Raw genomic sequence first — 18355 nt, forward strand, 5'->3', positions numbered from 1 at the left:
AGGAAACACGACGGCGTCAGACTAAACAAAGCCCATCACGTCCACCCCGGGCCTCTCCGGGGTACTACAAAGGGCAAAGCTGCTCCTCTCAATCCGCTCTGAATCCAGAGCAGCGGCGCTCAGGTGAAGCACTTCCAAGAGTTCACGTGATACAAAAAATCGGCATTGCATATATTCTCCGAGGCAAACGGTGAACAACCCGCTCACTGTTCAAAGATGTATACTTATCTGTCAGGTCTACGCTCGATTACAATAAAGTACGACAGGACGATATCGTAATAGAGTCCAAAATAAAATGGTGAAAGACACTGATATGATTACGTCTGTGAAAGACTCATATCAGCCGATATTAACAGAAAATTGATATACATGTATCAGTCTGGCTCCAAATTTAACAATTTTTTGAGTGGATCAACTTCTCAGTCAGAAAATTAACAAATTAATTCATGATGAAAATAGTCATTATTTCTATATCATCTTTATTTATTTTTAAAGGGCAAAGTCCAATTCAGTGGAAGAAAATTACTTTTAATTCAAAAAAAATTCTAAATTAAGGTAACAAAAGGATGGGCACTGAATACATACATATATAGAACAAACATATACACACATACGTATATGTATATACGTATGTATGTACGTATGTGCATACATGTTTATATATACATATATACATATACTGTGTCTATATACACACACATATATACGCATACATATATATGTACATATACTTTCATATATACATATATATATACACACAAACACAAAATACATAGAATAGTCCAAATAAACAAAACTAAGCAGATTAATCTCTTTCGCTTACATTCCAACTGATTTTTTTTCGTGGGTTGAATGGAAAAGGGCCTTTGTTGAAAATATATAACATTAAGTTGTTTATTTTTCTATCATTACCGAAACTGATACTGGCACAAGCATTGGGGAAAAAAATCACACGATACTCAGCCCTAGGTATAGATCACACACAAAAAACATTTTTCTTCTTCTTCTTCTTGGAGATAATTAATGAGATAATTATCGTCTGGAAAGTCGAGCCAGACAGGTATCAGTAAATCAAAATTAATAGAGAGTAAGAAAAATGCACGTGGAGATAAGGGTGGACTGGTTTTCTGATATACGATACAGCACGCAGCAGTGAACACGGACTGGGGGGGCTGATGTTATTACACATGGGCTTTAACCAAAGTCTCCATCTAGAGCCTAAATGAATTCTTCTTTAAAACAAGCTCAGAAATTTTAGATCAACTCGTCCCATGGTACTTGTGAAGACCGGTATTTCAAGGATCAAGCATTTTCCTCCCACAATGTTTGTACAGTTCAGCCTGCTAGTGATTGTGTATACGTCCTCATGTTGAACAGTGTGTGTGTGTGTGTGTGTGTGTGTATTAGTGCCACTGACAGTGCAAAGCTAAAACAAACTACAACATGTGGAATCAGCCCACGTAAGAACTGTGGCACCAGACTCATCCAGACAAGCCTGAATGGCGAGTCTCTGTGAGAATCACAGTCTGCCGCTTGAATTCCTTCCAGTATTTGTGAGACGGCTTAATAACTGCAGAATTAAAACTAATTACAAAACACAAAGTGAGCGGCGGCGGCAGTCAGACCAGATACATGCCAAGCTGCAGCGAAGCCCTGCAGAGTCTGGACCTCGGCCTATCTCCTGCTTCCAAAAAACTAAAATAACTGAATAATGTATGTACACAAGTTTAATTCATTTTGTTTGTGGATGCAGCAGGTTATTTTTCTTCACCCCGAGGAAAAAGAGAAAGAGGCAGAACCTATGTTGCCATGGCTGCAGCCATTAAAACACTTTTGATTCCTCCCGGTATGTGCGGATTCAGGGGCAAAAGCCGTAATGAGCAGTGGCATTAATGATGCTGCAAGATGCTCTCCCCGACGCCACAGCCCCCAGATTACTGCAGTGAGCGACGAGAGCAGGATTCAATCATATCTAAAAGTGTATCACTGGACAGCGGGGAGAGGCCATGATCATCGCTCGTTACAGCCGCCGTACGGAGAGATCAGGAGCGTCGTCTTTTATTTTTTGGGTTTTTCTTTTCATTTTTAAAGTTACCCTCCACTCAAAAAAGTTTTTTACCTTCTGTTCCTGTCCTCTAACATGTCTGACATTGACTATAGCGACTTGTTTTTACATTCCTCTCCTGAAAGAGGAGATTCCTGTGTTTCACTTCTCTGCAATTTGAAATTCAAACGAACCCTGGGCAAAGCTAGATTTGCTACGTCAGAAATACAGAAAAACACTCGCTGTCGAATATGCAAACGTGAGGCAAAGAAACTGGAAACATGGCGAAGGCATTTTTTGGAATTTCAACAACATTCTTGTAGCAAGAAATTAATTATATCTATTCCACAACAGTGGAATGATAACACCAAGTAATATTGTCACAGTCGTGGCTGTGTCCTCCCCAAAACTCCCACCTCTCTGTTTGTGAAACGCGACAGTCTGAGGGTGACTGGCCTTTAAAAATCTGTAAATCAGTCTGCAGGCTCCAATGAGACATCTCGTTTGAGGTATTTGTGTACTTTGGGTTTATTGGTCCCAAACTGCCCCCTTATCCATCTCTCTCTCTCGTTTTTTTACCATGGAATACACTGTTTAGAAGTTTATATAAGAGCACTTAAGTTCACAGACGGGTTTACTGCTGGCTCCGCGAGCTCGGTGTGAAATAACAAACATTTCTCTTAAAACAGTTTCACTGCTCAATAGAAAGTTGTGTGGTGGCTGAAGTCCAAGTCGCAGAGGGAGACAGAGATTCAAGTCATATCTGCAGAGATTTCATGAGGGAACAAAAAAAAATCTTCTTTGATATCCATACTTATGATGCGTTCACACAAAAGGGCAAAGTAAATTTTCAGCGCAATGACATTGCACGCAAAGTAATGGAAAGACGACGCGGCACATTTTAGAGGTGCGTTCACACAAAACGTACAAAAATGACATCACGAGTAGACACGAATTTCGCACCACTTGCGTCTGGCGACACGCATAATGCATAGATGTGAGGACGAGAAATTCGCTTCACTTGCTCAACTTGAAATATTTGAACTCGAGCAAAATATGCGGGTGAAGCAATGTCACGAAAGGCAATTGGCATTGAGATCCCGACTTCCCGGTTGGTGTGAACGCAGCATCGCACTTTCGTTATTGGTTAATTTGATAATTAAAGCATAAACACTGCAACATGCAAATTGTAGTAGAATCATATGCAAAACAGTGAAAAAATACACATGTGAAGAATTGAAAAAAGGTGTCACTTCAGACATTAGATGTTTGTCATTTGTACTGATTTTATTTTTTAATCAATCAACGTTCAGACATTTCACACCAACTTATGAATCTGTGAATCTCAGAGAGAGCATGGGTCTGCTGTTGTGCTTACTAATGGACGTTTTCCCGAGATGGAAATAAAGAGAATGAGAACATCATTCTTTCTGTGCCAGGGCCAGAAACATCATGAGAGAAACTGCCAAAGACATGGCAGGAAGCGTGGATTTAAAGTTTGTCAGCGCAAGTTTAGCTATTGGAGCTTTCACGTTCACGAGAGCGACCCCTTCAAATAGGGGTCGTGTTTGGTATAGTGTCCAATCCCAACGTCCTCCCCATCTTGTCGTATTAATCTCGGAATTTCCTGAAAGCTCAGGGTTCATGAGTTGTGACGCGATTGTTGACGTCTTTTAAGAAAATGTCAGAAGCCGTGGAAGTTCATTCTCAATTGCACGGTGAGCTAACGTTGCTGTCATTGGCCCGTGCAGTGGACGAGCTCTCGGTCAGATCGCCCCCCAATTCTAAGTCTGACAGCGGATCCTTGGTTTGACTCTCGGCCAGCCAGTCCATTTATTACATGTCCCTATCCTACTCTCTCACCCCCGTATCCCCCTGTCTCTCCTTCACTGGGTCGATTTTAAATCAAATGGCAAAAAAAATGCTTAAATACAGTAAAAGAAACAGGGGTGAGGTTTCTAGTGCCAGGCAGATTAAAGAACTGATTGATGTCATTATCTCATTTGTCCTCAAACAATCATCAGAATGTTTTTGAAAGATGCGTAAAATCACTTAGAAAGTTTTGTATATAGCGACATTAAATACACATATTAATGTTAATGGAACTATGTTATGAGTCAGTTTTAAAAATACCGACCAGATCTAATTCCACTGAACAACACTGCACCAGTCAGACGTCAAAGGCTTGTCTCATTTCACCTTCATGTTTCTCTTCTGCAGGTCTCAGTGTTTCCCCCTGATGCATCTTGACTAGCGTTAATATGATTTACTCTAATCCAAATAATCAGCGAAAAGGTGACACGCCGCCTCCAAGAAAAGCATTTGAATGGTGCCAGTGCAAATCACGCCATTTATCATTCCTCGGTAAACATGTCTCTGCATTTTTCAACCAACACCCTGATTTTCTGGATGCTTTTACACCCAAAACATTTGGCACATCAGCACATACTTGATTTTTATGTGCATGGTTACGGGGGTAATGATATAATTTGAGGTGTGGGATTCTGAGTTTTCACTTCAGCCAGAGTGATAAATCTGCTAAGTATGCAATTAACAATGACACATCATTAGACAACCCGGGTGCTGCAGACAAGATCACGGAGGAAAATATTGGTTATGTTTTTCTAGATAGTGTTACACATCGAAGGCCACGCTACGCGGCTGCACAAAGTTCCGCCTCCGGGGAGGAGGAAAGTGAACGCGCCGCTCTTTGGCTCATCGCGAAACCTGCTCTCTGATGACAAAAGAGCGGAAAACTGGCTAAAAGTTGAGAGAGAAAACAGATTCTTCTTCTTCTTCGCATCCAGAAAAGAAAAACGCTTTGCCTACTTTATGTTAATCCGCTCACGCTGCTTTGTTTCATGCTGCCTGGCTGACGGCAGGTCTGGCCTGCTGATTGCAGTGATAGACACGGGAGGAATCTGGCGCTGGCTGCCAGAAACCACAGAAGAAGAAGAAGAAGAAGAAGAAAAAACAAGAGAGGACCCTCAAGTCTGCCGTCGGGCCTGTGACGGTAGGCTGAGGTAGACACGAGTCGCCCCCTCCTCGGTATGCAGGGCTCATGTTGGCCCCTGAAGAGGAGCTCGCTGCCACTCAGAGGAGCTGCCAGTCTGTGGTCTGCTCAGCAAAATAACACAATTATTTGTAATGAATAAGAAGAAGAAAAAAAAACTGGAAAACAAATAGCTGGCATTTAGCCGTGCAAGTCTGCCGCATAAGAGCATTTTACTGTTATGCAATCAAATCCATACTACTAGCACAGACACGCTGCAGTTTAGCCTTTTAAATTTAGATACGCGTTCGCTGTACGTGTGGCTGTGCAGAGGAGGAGGAGCAAAAACAGAAAACCATTCACTACTGATTTATAATTTTAAAAAACATTTATGGAAACTAAGTGCTAGAGCGCGACTGATGTATCGCTGGTCGATAATATCGGTGTAGAAAAATGTCAATCGGTCAATAGATATATCCATCAGGTTTCAAAAAAATACTGGCGAGTGTTTTTGCCGAGAAGGAGGTACATTAAAAATGTTTGAAAGACAAATATTAAAATCCAAAAGGTTTCAAGTTAGTTTTTTTATCGAATTGAATATAATTTTTTATTTACGTTAAAAAATACGTTGGGTGGTCGTAAAAAGCAGCTGGATGTTCCTAGATCCATCTTTGTTAAAGTTCTATTCCAAAAAAAGAATAAAGTAAAATCCGTAGTTGTATTTTAGTGCAAGTGGTTGAAAAAAGAAAAGAAAAGCATGACTTTCTTAAACGCACACATAGATCATATCTAAATTGCAGAGCCCGAAGACAACTCCATCTTTTATAGGAAACCAGTCATCTGAATAACCGCTTAGGGCTTTGTACAGTTTGATGAATTATCATTTACTGAGGTTGAATTACCTCAAAACGTCCGGTGTTTGATTTACTCCGCTGGAGACTGGCAGGAGAAAATGCAGCTGTGCCGAAGTGGCTGACGTCGGCTCCAATGAAAACCTGTGTTATGTAACTCGAGGTGAACGTGAGACAGAAAACATTATCAGCTGGTATCGATTCAAACGTTTTTCTAATGGATAAAACAACTTCTAAAAAAGATATAGTTTGCATGTATCTGCATCAAGGCCAGCAGAGGCCAGCAGTGGTGCTAGAGAGGTTGACTAGAGATGCATAAGCATAAAGCTTCATACCAAGGAATATTTTTTTACATCCTTTGATCAGATATTTCTTTATCCAATTAGGAAAGGTGTCATTCACACCTCATTAAATACTGATGCACTTCACCTCATTTTTTTCTGTTTTGCATCCATGCAAAAAATCTAAACTGTATGACACTTGCACTGATCTGAAAGAAATGAATTCCAAGAATTCTGACTTCAATACGCAGCTACCGCTGATGACCGATTTTCTTTTGGACAAAGAGCCAGAAGATTTTTTAGCCCGGGTAAATTTTCTGCTGAACAATGGAAAAGTGCTGTCAGATGTTGCACTGGCTGCTTTTGCTGATCTCTGGATTCCCTGTGCAGATATGTGGCCGTGTTCTTCACCCACCGTCAGTGTGACGATGCAGGAGTGGGTTTTTTTAGAAAGGGGGTCAGGCGTAAGACAGAAAACAGGACAGATATTTGTGGGGTTGGTTTTACTCGTGCGAGTTCACACAAATGGTCCAATGGTTAACGCAACGAAAAAATTCTCTCCGCGTTTTGGTGTGAAAGCAACATTAGTGTCACGACTTTCCAACTTCAGAATTACACCTTTTATCTTTGAATTTCTTTGGAAAAACAATAGTCCAACAATCACTTTGAATGATTTATTGAAGACAGCAGGCGCATCAACCTGTGGCAAGTCTGAATGGCGGAAAACACTAAAAGTTGATTTTTGAAATTTTCTGGCGGCATCTGGTGGTAAAATTCAACGTTAACACGACATATTCTGGACCGATTCGTTCAACAAGCGTATTCAACACAACGCAGCAAACATGGAGACTCACACAGAGGTCGGGTCCACCTCTTTTAACTATATTTGACTCATTCAGAGTCAGAGTTGAGGAATAAACATAAATAAAGTTGAGGAGATTATACATATATGAATGCATAGGTATGGACAATATACTCAATTTCTGTGAATAAGTTCTTCTAAATATGACACACTGTCACTTTAAGGTCCAGAAATGTGGTCAAGCGACATGTTTTTTGAAACAAAATAGTTTCAAGTATGGAAAAATTTTAAATATATATATATAATGAGAGCAATGTATTCTGTATGTATGAATAAATTGTGAATCTGCATAACAGAGCAGAAGCCTCTGCCACCGAAGTATTGCTGGTTTGCACAGCAGTGAGTAGAACTATAAAAGAAAAACACATAAAAGCCCATTCAGGATAAAGGATTCCCCTGGGTAGACTAATATCTCTAATAGTAATCTATTAAAAATCACACACACACACACACACACACACACACACACACACACACACACACACACACACACACACACACACACACACACACACACACACACACACACACACACACACACACACACACACACACACACACACACACACACACACACACACACACACACACACACACACGAAAACGACTATGAAAAATAGGCTTCCACGTGGAGCCATTATTTTGTTACCTCTGGCAGACAGCGAGGCACCTGGGAAATCTGAGCTGACGTTAAGGGGGGAGCAGCAGTCCAGCAGGAAAACTATATCACTTTCTTAAGCTAATTAGCCCCGTACATTACCAATCAAAAGAACCTCGCTCTGGAACACAATGGCCGGGGCCAAGGAATATATTTGTCTTCCATTTGTGAGAAAGACTGGCAGTGGAGAGACTCCAGCGCCGAATGTTATTCACCCAGGACATTCCAGGGGATAAGATGTTGCATTAGAGCGGGATCTGAGCGTCCCTGATTTTTGTCACTGCTACACCACTGTTATTCCCAAACAAACGGACTGGGAACTCGGTGGAAACCCGACCCTCCTCACCTTTTCAGGTCGAATCAGTCGGGACGGTTCACATGAAAAAAATTGAAGGAAGTTAAAACAATAACTGCTGTTCACCTAGAAACCTAGATTGAGCCTGCTGAGTTGAAAAACTTTAAAAATTGTACAAAAAGATTGACAAAAAAACAAATTTTCTCTGTAAATATGTTTCTTTTTCAGACTTTAAACTTTCCAAAAAATTGAATTAGCAACAATTCCTGAGACCACATTATCAAACCTTTATGACAAAGAAATGGAATTGAGGCTCATTATTTTACAGATTAACTATAAACAACTATAAGTGAAGAAAAAAACACAAATACAACCAAATATACATAGAATACACTTTTTTTAAAGTAGTATATCAACATACATGAACTACATAGCTTTTTTCTGTAAAATCAAAGTTTACGAATCGGCAAACATAAAAGCCGAGATCAATACATCTGTGAAAGGTTCATTATCGGCAAAACGATATATCGGTCAAATGATAAAAAATGTATTCTGTATGGATATTGTGCAAGTCCTTATAAAATGTGGAATTGCTAACAGTTCACTGCACTGAAGCCAGAATTCTGACTGTCCTTGTTTGGATCTCTATAAATCTCTGATAGAATTTCAAAAACATAAATATTGATAGTAATAATATGCCTTCAGGTTTCGGGGCCTGCATTAAAAAGCAGCGTTCATAGGGAAAGCTGTTGTTGATTCTTACAAGAGTTTGAGGTTATGGGTCGGCGTCCAAGACAAAGTATCGAGTGTTCTGCTCCTCAGCCGTTCTCATGGGCAAAGACTCTGATCAATGAGAACCTTTCACCAGCAGAGGGAGTGAAAACATCAGAGATGACCGAGCTGTCGACTGGTGACCGACCCGACCGTGAGTGATGATGCTGCCCGGAAAAGGCAGCGCCGCTCCTCATATTCTCATAAACCAAAGGTCTCTATGATATACTATAGTATAATATACAACCCATCTTCTTGCAAAAGAAAATGTATGAAATTTAGTTTTTTTCAAAAGTGAAACATCATCGCCATCATAACTACGTCAGCCAAAATATTTACCGAAATTTCTCTTTTTCCAAGGTCTGCACCCAAAATAAACACAAAAAATGTCAAAGTCCCATCATGTACTCTGTCGATCTATCTGAGGAAGTTACTGTAAAAATATTTAACACTTGAAAAAATCCTCTCTTTTGTTTTAACTTTTAAAGAAAGACAGCGTAAGAGATTTTTCTTTCCTGGTTATGATTTTTAACAGATCTGTAAATCCTCAATAAAAGTATATGTTTCTGTTTTCTTTAAACCGAGCTTGGTCTCCCGTTGAAACCCAATATTTTTGATTGAAATCTGAGGTCGGTGCAAAGACGCAGTCATGTGATCGTGGTGGATGGACACGAGTCCCTTTTCAGACCAAACGAAACCATCACAACGCCACCGAGCGAAGTGACCTCATAGGAAACTACGACCATCTTCTTCCGCCAGGAAACATCTGGGCACAACACTTCAGTTTCACGACTCATCAGACGGCAGAGAAAGAAAGAAAGAAAAACAAAACGGGGCAGGGATGGGGTGGGTAGGGATGGCGTGTCAAAGCATGGAGAGTCGACGGGGGAGTGGGGGGGTGAAGGTCCGTGACCTGGTTTCACTTGTTACGTCTGTGGTAGAGGAGTAATCAGGAGGATTAAAGGGTCAACAAGGAAATGACCCTTTAATTCATTGTTTCCACTGAGAGAAGATGAAGCAGAGTTATAATATATAATCAGTCCTACGACTCAACGTGTTAAGCAGTTTTATTCCCCAAAAAATAAAAAAAAAACTTTAAATAATATCTGATCAGATGTGGAGGATTTTCTGCTTTTAATCATGGGATTATTCAATATCTTTGAACAACACAAACAAGACAATATAAAGACGCCACCTTGAGTTTCTGACATTGAATGGAACAAAAGTTTCAAGAATAGAAAACTGTAATCATCAGCATGAATTAAAAAATTCATAAACAAAACAAGTTACGATATTCACGTTTTTGTCAATGAAGGGGATTGGATTACAAAAAAATCAAAACTTAAATAATTAAGTTTTTTTTTTCTTTTCATCCAAATAACAAAACAAGTCTTAAACAATCTGTAGCTTGCGATGGGGTTTATCGTTCAGAGAAATTGTTTTTTTAAACTTTCTGTAACTCCCATGTCATGATAATTATCTACTACTATGTACTATCTCTGACATCTCATGATTTTATGACTTGTTACTTTGTGACTTTGTATTCTGGCATTCTGAAGCGCCCAATAACTAAAGAGGATATATAATATCATACACAAACTGAGGCGGCAAACCAGCCCAGAAAAATAGCATTTAAAGTCAAATGATGTCCTCCTAAAACATTGAACCAGCACCAAGAAAACACACTTGCTAATTCTCAGAAGGTGTCAGCTCGACAAAATGAAGCAAACAAATCACAACTGTCTGTTAAAAAACAGTGGTTGTGTCACTTATTCTGTTTAATATCACTTGGCTTTGGAAAAAGTCAGTCTGGCTGTAAGCTCTGTTTATTTTTTGAGTTTGAATTTCAAACTGTTACAGAATTAAAACAATGACAAGCAGCAGCCAGCCAGCCAGCATGCTAGCTAGCTAGCTACTGTAGCTAGATACGCTAGCTAGCTAGCATGCTAAAGGGTTACAGACGTTATGGGTGTGCTAGCTTGCTAAAGGTTTAAAAATGCCCTAAATGATCGATTCCTATCGCACACAAAAAGCATAAACAAGAGTCATACAACCACATGTGGAGACAAACCAATAGTAAAGCTACAAATAATATAATTCTACATTAGTGGTTCTTACCAGCAGCAGCAGCAGCAGAGGCGGCACGGTCAGGAAATGTTTTAGTCCGCGCGGGAAAAAAGAGGACGTTTTCATTGGGTGACATCAGCACCTGTCAGGCGTTGCTAGGTTGGACTCGAGGCCCAATCAGCGGCCAGAGCCCCGCCCACGCCGCGCCGGCCTACGCAGTTCGATTCCGCCATTAGCGGTTTCTCTCTTCCATGTGACCTCAAAGTGAGTTAATGGAGGTTTATTTGTATATTATATCCTGGGATTAAAGTGATAATCTCGATTCTAAAACTTTTATTGGGTGGGAACCAACCTAATGGCACCGATAAAAAATAAAATCAAGAAGAAAGTCATAATATTGCGAGAAGAAAGTCGTAATATTACAAGAAAAAAGTCTAAATAACACAATAATAAAGTAGTAATTTAATGACAGAGTCATAAGTAATATTTCAGGAAAAATAAAAAAAATACCAGCAATTGTCCAAGTGATTTATATCTATGATTCGAAGGTTAAACATCCGACATGCTCCAAAATTATCAAAAATGTAATCAATTCGATTTATATCGGAGAGGTTATATTTATATCGAGAGGTTAGGCTAATTATCACATCAACATCTCTTTAAAATAGTTTCAACAAAACCTACATTATCTATTATTACCTTCACCAGAGATATGATAGTGGTCTGCATCAGTTTTGGCTTGGTGGACCTAAAAAAATCTGGCAAATCAGTGCCAATTTAGTAACCACGGTAGCATTTCACACAACATGACAACATGACAGTTTACACATCCATCGACCTTTTGAGATGATTATTTTACTCGTAATTCGTCATTTTGTAAAAACAAAAAAAAAAGCTTACATGTCAAAATGTCAAATTTAAGTTCATTAATTCCAATGACAGCAGTATTACACAGTAATAGGCATTTCAGTCAGATTTAATCACATTCATCTGAGGTACAGCCTAAATACAGTATTTAGTATCTCAGATACTGCATCTTTGATCGTATGCATCCATAACATGATCTTTGCATAAGTGACGAGCCGATTGGAAAAGAATCACACGAAGCCTTTAGCATTTTTTCCAGTGAATTGAAAGTGGAATATGAGAAGATTCCAGCAAGACCAACAACCGCAAACTTTCCGTATGTGTACATTTTATGCTGTAACATTTGAATTGATTTATACAAACATTTGATTTAAAAATGACCTATGAAAGCTCCTAAATCCTGGAAAGGACTGGAGCTTACGGTGATTGCAAAGATAAGACAATGCAGTATCGATCAATACAGTACAATGGAACAGAATTGATTCACACCAGCATTATTAATGAGGGAGGCTGGTCATGCAGAGCATGCCTGAGGTCAACAGCACACTACGGCGACAAGTAGCAGCCGGTAAGATCCCACATTATACCCATAACATTCAACATCAATGTTTAAAAAAAAATTTTTAAATGGGTCAAAGCCCTTGAGCCCAGAGTCCCGTTCATCGTTCCATCATTTCTTCTGGTTGTAGGTTTTGTAATTGCTGCAGGCCTTCTGCATGTCCGTCAAGAAACCTGGAACGCCGCTCTGTTGAATAAAAACAACACAGAGAGACAGAGAGAGAGAGTATCTGTCAGTGAGCGTCATGAATACAACAAGTGCCAAGAAGACCCCGCCCAGGAAGGGGCAACGGGTGAGGAGCTGCTGACATCACCCGGCCGCACATCTGCTAACAATAACGCTGGAACACCGTGAAGCAGGCGGCGAGATGGAGCTCTCTCCCGAGGCCTGCGAGTGAACCCTTCAAACACCCCTCAGAGTTCTCTTTGTGTAGGGCGACTGTGAACACATGATGAGCTGGTGGGGGAAATGATCTCTGCACGATTTCAACAAGTCTGTGAAAATTACATTACACGTTTTTGGTCAAATTCAGCAATCTCTCTCAAAAATATCTTTCTGCAAAAATCCACACAATCATGCACACGTACAATCAGTAAAATCTAAAAATGTCCATATTATGCTTTTCAGCTTTTCCATCTCCTTTATTGTGTCAAAGCTTTTTTCGTTAAAAGTTCTGCTCGGTTACAAGATGTAAACCTGCACGTTTCAGAACGAGGTTTTAAAAGAGGCGCGGCAGCAGTGAGACAAATAATGTGTGATTTGGAACATTGCAGCATGTACACAATGTTCTAGTAGAGCCCAGAAATTTAAATAATAAAGAACCTGTGAATATGGGCCGTTTAAAACAAAATATTCAGCTCACGAGGTGTACTGTAATCCTCACACAGCGTTGATTCAAAACACACAAATCCCCCTTGATGGAGAAATATCTCCAAATGAGGCCGGTTTATATAAACTAAACAGATTTCTTTCTAACAATAAATCATGGAAAATGTTACAGCACATATTTAATTGTGCCTGTTTATTTGATTTTTTTGCTTCCATAACTTGAGAATAAAACAACTTACAGACATGAAACCTTGATTCAAACCAGTCATGTTAAGTTACACTTCGTTTATCCCAGTGAGGAAATTCTCTGCATGTGATCCAGCTGTAACTGCTCAGTGAGGCCAGTGACCCCCGGATCAGGTTAAAGAGGATTTGTCTTTATTTTCTATGTATTTGTATTGTTGTTTTTTTATGAACTTTATTGCAGTAAAGCTGAACAACCGTACACGTACTTACCTTAGCCGCCCAGTTCACCAGCCAGTTAGGAATCATCCCACCGGGGTTGTCGAAGTAGTTCATGAAAACTAAAAGAAAGAGCACACAAGTTCATTCATGACAGTCGAGCTACTGATTGTTTTCAACATCAACTTGATTATAATGTTTTTTCATATATAAACGCCTCATGATGAATATCATAATGTTAGTTTTGTTTACTGCTCCGTCCTACCCAAACATTCAGAACTGTTTGACATTTTTGCTGAAACGTCTGAGGAATTGTTCTGATTGACTAACAGAGCCGCGACTAGGCACTAGTCCCATTCCGAAGGCTCCTTCAAACGTGGCCGAGGAATGCGTCCTTTCATTCCCGAGCAACCAAGGAGCCAATCTACCCAAGGATTCAAGACTGTCCTCCACTAAAAAAATCCCCCCCGATGTTCAAGCAGCTTATTATGACTAATGTGGTCATAAAGAACGCTGGCTGTAGCGGTCGTTATGTACACGGCCTTTAGAGGTCAGCGGTAGACGTGGTAAGTCCCTGAAGTTTCTGTATTTCAACGGTTTTGCTTATATTCTGTAAAGTAATTGTGCTGATTCTCTGCCATGTCACCCTAACCATCACCCTGACCTTAACAAGCTCATCAACCATGCGTTGGTCAAGCAAATAAAACCCCACAATGCTCTGAGGCGAAAAGTATTTGTGGCGTACCTCCTGATTTGGTCGTTTTACCACATTCAACATAGTTTGTCGTATGAGTTGGAGGACTTGTTGAAGGATTCCCAGTCGCATCCTCCGAAGGATGCGGCCTCTGAATTTTGACACAACTGTAATATTACTTAAAATGTGTTACCCTTAGTTCCACCCGCTCCATCGCTCTCCAGCGCGAGGCTCTGCTTGTAGTTGTTGACCCGCAGCACGCCGCTCTTTTCTGCACACGGCGTCGCCGGAGAGCTTCTGGCCAGGATCACCCAGATGTTCCTACCGTCCACATCCAGATCTCTCCTCTCCCTGATGTACACATACTGAGGTTTGGGCTGTTAGGGAAGATACAACCACCTCCTTTCAGCTCTAGACACCAGACACCTTGTCATGTGTAAATACATTTTTTTAAACCAAAAGGATACGTCTCTGTTGGACAAAGGAAACGGGTATTTGACTTCCCAGTAGATCGCTGAATGTCCATCAAAGTCCTTCTCGTAGAGCTCTGAATTTTTAAAAAAAGACAAAAGCATTTAATAAAAATCTCAATGCCGCAGCACTTCAAATTACGTCACCAGCGCAAGATGGATTTTTTGTCTCCATTGTTGTTCAACGGGAGTAAGTGGAGATGTGTCGTCCATCTTTATATACATTCTATGTTCTAAAACATTACCTTAACTTCAGTGTTCCTAAAAACTAGAGTTTCACACAGCGTCTACAAGAGAAGGGCCACAAGATGGAGGACGAGGGACCCAACATAGCCGATGTTGTACTTAAAGTACGTAGACAGATATCATATGGCGGAAAATTGGAGTGGATTCTAGGTCTCAGAAGAAATAAAATTCATGTCTAAAGGGGGAAGGCATCAAAGTAAGACTCCTGACTACAAGACTACCAAAAATATCATCCTACGATGGAGTCTACTTATACATGAGCTACGTCTGAAACTTTCACCAGTACATGTGATTCAACGCTGGACTTTGTTTCTAACAGACTAGGTCACGAGGTGACTACAGCCCTGCTCAGAACTTATAAATTACCATCCGTCCTAAGAGACCTGAACTCAAGTGGACAGATCCAAGGCCCAACTACGTTCTCATCACTGCTGCTACGTTTACTTCGGGCTGTCAACGCTACTCCGGAGTTCCTGGGCCGCCATGGACGGACAATGACGGAGACATTTGGAAAAGACGACGCAGTCGGTCACCCACACTTGCTTCCTGATTCCTGGTTCCTACTGGTCGCGACAAAACGTTTTAAACACTTACTGTCAGAAACAGTTTCCAACCTTGTCGTCCGCTCCAAGAAAAGAAATCCTTTATCTTACTTTTCACCATCAGCATTTCTTGTTCATAGCATTTTCTGTAACTACACAAGTGAATGGTCACGTGATATTCGTCTTTAGGTGTGTTGTTTTGGACGGGGATTAAAACTGATAATGGAGCTAAAGCGCTCGTGTGGACGGAGATTGCTGCTGTTTTAAATACAAAGTAGTATAGATAGTAGTTCCAGTACAGATCACTCAGGACGGATGTTAATATCAGGTCTGGAAAGTGTCTACAGCGACTACAAACTAGCGCTACTGTAATCCATGTTACCTTGTTCCTGCAGGCTTCAATGTCAGACTGGAATGAGAAAAGCTTTGCCCAATGTCTAGAACATTATTCCAGCAGACAAGAAGTAGAAAAGGTTTTAACAAAGAAATGCAACAAACTGTGTGTCAATACCAGCAAGAGAAGAGAAATTAAACATGTGAAATAACAAAGATGATTTCTTAGGCGGGAGAGAGAGAGATGAGGGAAAGTTGATTTTTGTGGCAGGAACAATGACCTCGCCTTGGTGTTGTTGTTTTTGTAGTTTACCTTTCACATATCCATCCCAGTGTTTCCGATAGGTCAAGTCCATGTAGACCTCTGCACACAGCTCCGCGGTGCAGGAGGCGAGCACGCCAAAGACTTTGTACTCATAAAGTCCCGATTCCTGAAAACAGCACATGATAATTCTGTCTTCCAAATGAACGCCACAGAAGTTACGCAGCTAATCCCAAGCACGCGACTCTTGATTCCAGCATCTCTGCGTTACACACACTTTCTCACCCGGAGTGGCGAGGCGTGTTGGGCTTGACTCAGAAGATCAAATGACAGTTAACACCCTTCAATGCAATAAACAAACTGCACATCTAGTCACAGATTTTTGCAGATTCTGTAGCTGTTAACTGACAGTCAGAACAAACTCCATTCACAGAAACATCAATTTTAGTTTTTGCTTAGCTTGCCCCTACGAGTGGGCAGCCTTATCAATACATATGCTTTTGCATTTTTGCTAAATATCTCATCCGATGACCTGAACATAGTTGATTGTGTGCAAAATTGAATAACATTAATATTCTGATTGAAGGATACAATTTAGATCAAGATTGTTGGTAGTAAAATACCAGAGGTGTGTGATGAGCTTCATATGAAATATTAGGTTTTCAATAGGGAGGGACAATTTTTACACATAACCGAATAATGGAGGTGTCAGAATACACACCACGTGATATATTTCATTTTACACTTTGTTTTTGCCAATATAATATCTAATAATAATGAAAAAAAAAACATTTTAATGATATTTTGACTATATTTTCCTAAGAAAAATGATTTCAATTTGCTTGAAACTTTTTTTTATGGGGAGTTGTTAATATTCTTTGCCGATGTATAGAAAAAGTAAAGATGTTATATTACTCTTCCATCATTAAAAATTAATTTTTAAATAGCCTAAATTAATTGAGTTTCAAATCCAATATCGACCACTTAGGTGGCAGAAACTCCATTTTTTTTGCAAGGTCCCATGAATTTAATAGATGTTTATACATTCATTTTTTTTCCAAGAAAATCCATGACGTGGTCTTGGCCCTTAGGCAATTTAAAGTTAAGACTCCTAATTAAATCCAATTTCAGATGCTTTGCGGCTTGCTGGTGTTTGCCGAATTCAACAGCGGGGTGTATAATTTCAAAAATATTAACAGAATAGTTCGCACAACTGGTCAAACGCGAGGCAGAGTTAAATTTACAAGTTCCTACATGGAGTTTGGTTTTGACAGGTAAACGACAACCCGGAAAAACACACAGCTTCCGGGTATTTCCCCATCCTGTCCACTAGGGTACCGCTGCTGAGGTGTTGTCGTCAATAAATGAACACTATTCAAATGTGTCATAATTAAGGACGTTGCGGGTTTAACAGTCGTTCCATCGGTCGGCGGCTCCTCCGCGGCCCCGGTGTCCCGCGGCAACACAGCGGCAGGTAGAGCGGGCTGTCGGCGGGTTGTCCGCACCTTGTCGAGGAGGCGGTGGATCCGGACTCCCATGGTCTCGGTGAACAGCTCCCAGCCTCCGCCCAGCTGCGGCTCGTCCAGCTCCCGCCACGCGGCCTGGAACTCCTCATCCGTGAACCGCAGCGACATGACGGCTGCTCCACACGACGCGACAGCCCGCAGAGTCCGCTCCGCTCCGCCAGCAGCGGATCAAAAACACCGGGTCTTCCGGTCGCTCGCCGGCTTTTCAAAATAAAAGAGCGGTCGATTTGATTTGATTTATATTTGTGCACTGCCACAGGAAGAACACGGTACCAAGGGTGAGGTCGAATTGTCAATTTGTCTGAGGAAGTTTCCTAAATCTTGACGTGACCTGTAAGTATTTAATCAGCACCATGATGAGAGCTGTTCAGATTCTCTAAATGCTTAGGAAAGGAGCTTCAATGCTTCCTTTCCTATCTCCTATAGCAGAGGGTACACTGGAGCTTCCTTTGTGAGAGTAAGGAGATACACTCGCCCCACAATTCATTGCGGCGGCGATATTTAACGTGATGCACCATGCACGAACGTAAACGATTCATTCTGAAGTAGAAGAAGAAGAAGAAGAGTGTACAACCAATTACTTTGTGATATCTTGGCTGGTTGTGACCCAAGAACACGGAACCGACAACATGATAAGAGAGGTATGTCTAAAAATGGACATTTATGATGTGTTACAGTTTACCTGGGATCTCGGAACTCGGAATTACGACCTCCGAGTCGGAAATTACAAATGGAATGCTCCTTGGAGTTGGAATTCCAACTAGGGAAAAAATCGCCAAGCCGACTTCCGGGGTTCCAGTTCTGA

At 40.7% G+C, this 18355-nt stretch overlaps 2 protein-coding genes across 2 annotated transcripts in view; both read right to left on the reverse strand.

The window, feature by feature from the left end:
- The window catches only part of LOC118289488 (RNA binding protein fox-1 homolog 3-like), a 451402-nt gene extending 440320 nt beyond the window's left edge, over window positions 1–11082 (reverse strand). The window contains exon 1 of the mRNA XM_035616538.2: window positions 10873–11082. The gene's annotated coding sequence lies outside the window, so the exon portion shown is untranslated. The remainder of the gene's footprint in view (window positions 1–10872) is intronic.
- Window positions 11083–11270: 188 nt separating this feature from the next.
- Window positions 11271–17742, reverse strand: LOC118289490 (phosphatidylcholine transfer protein). The gene is made up of 6 exons (XM_035616544.2): window positions 17530–17742; window positions 16076–16193; window positions 14639–14718; window positions 14365–14536; window positions 13532–13599; window positions 11271–12433 (listed from the first exon to the last, which is right to left on the reverse strand). Exons 1-6 carry the CDS (start codon window positions 17656–17658, stop codon window positions 12359–12361), a joined length of 642 nt encoding a protein of 213 aa, XP_035472437.2. The 5' UTR covers window positions 17659–17742; the 3' UTR covers window positions 11271–12358.
- Window positions 17743–18355: the final 613 nt, after the last annotated feature.

Source organism: Scophthalmus maximus, chromosome 17, assembly GCF_022379125.1.
Source record: "Scophthalmus maximus strain ysfricsl-2021 chromosome 17, ASM2237912v1, whole genome shotgun sequence".
Taxonomy (NCBI): Eukaryota; Metazoa; Chordata; class Actinopteri; order Pleuronectiformes; family Scophthalmidae; genus Scophthalmus; species Scophthalmus maximus.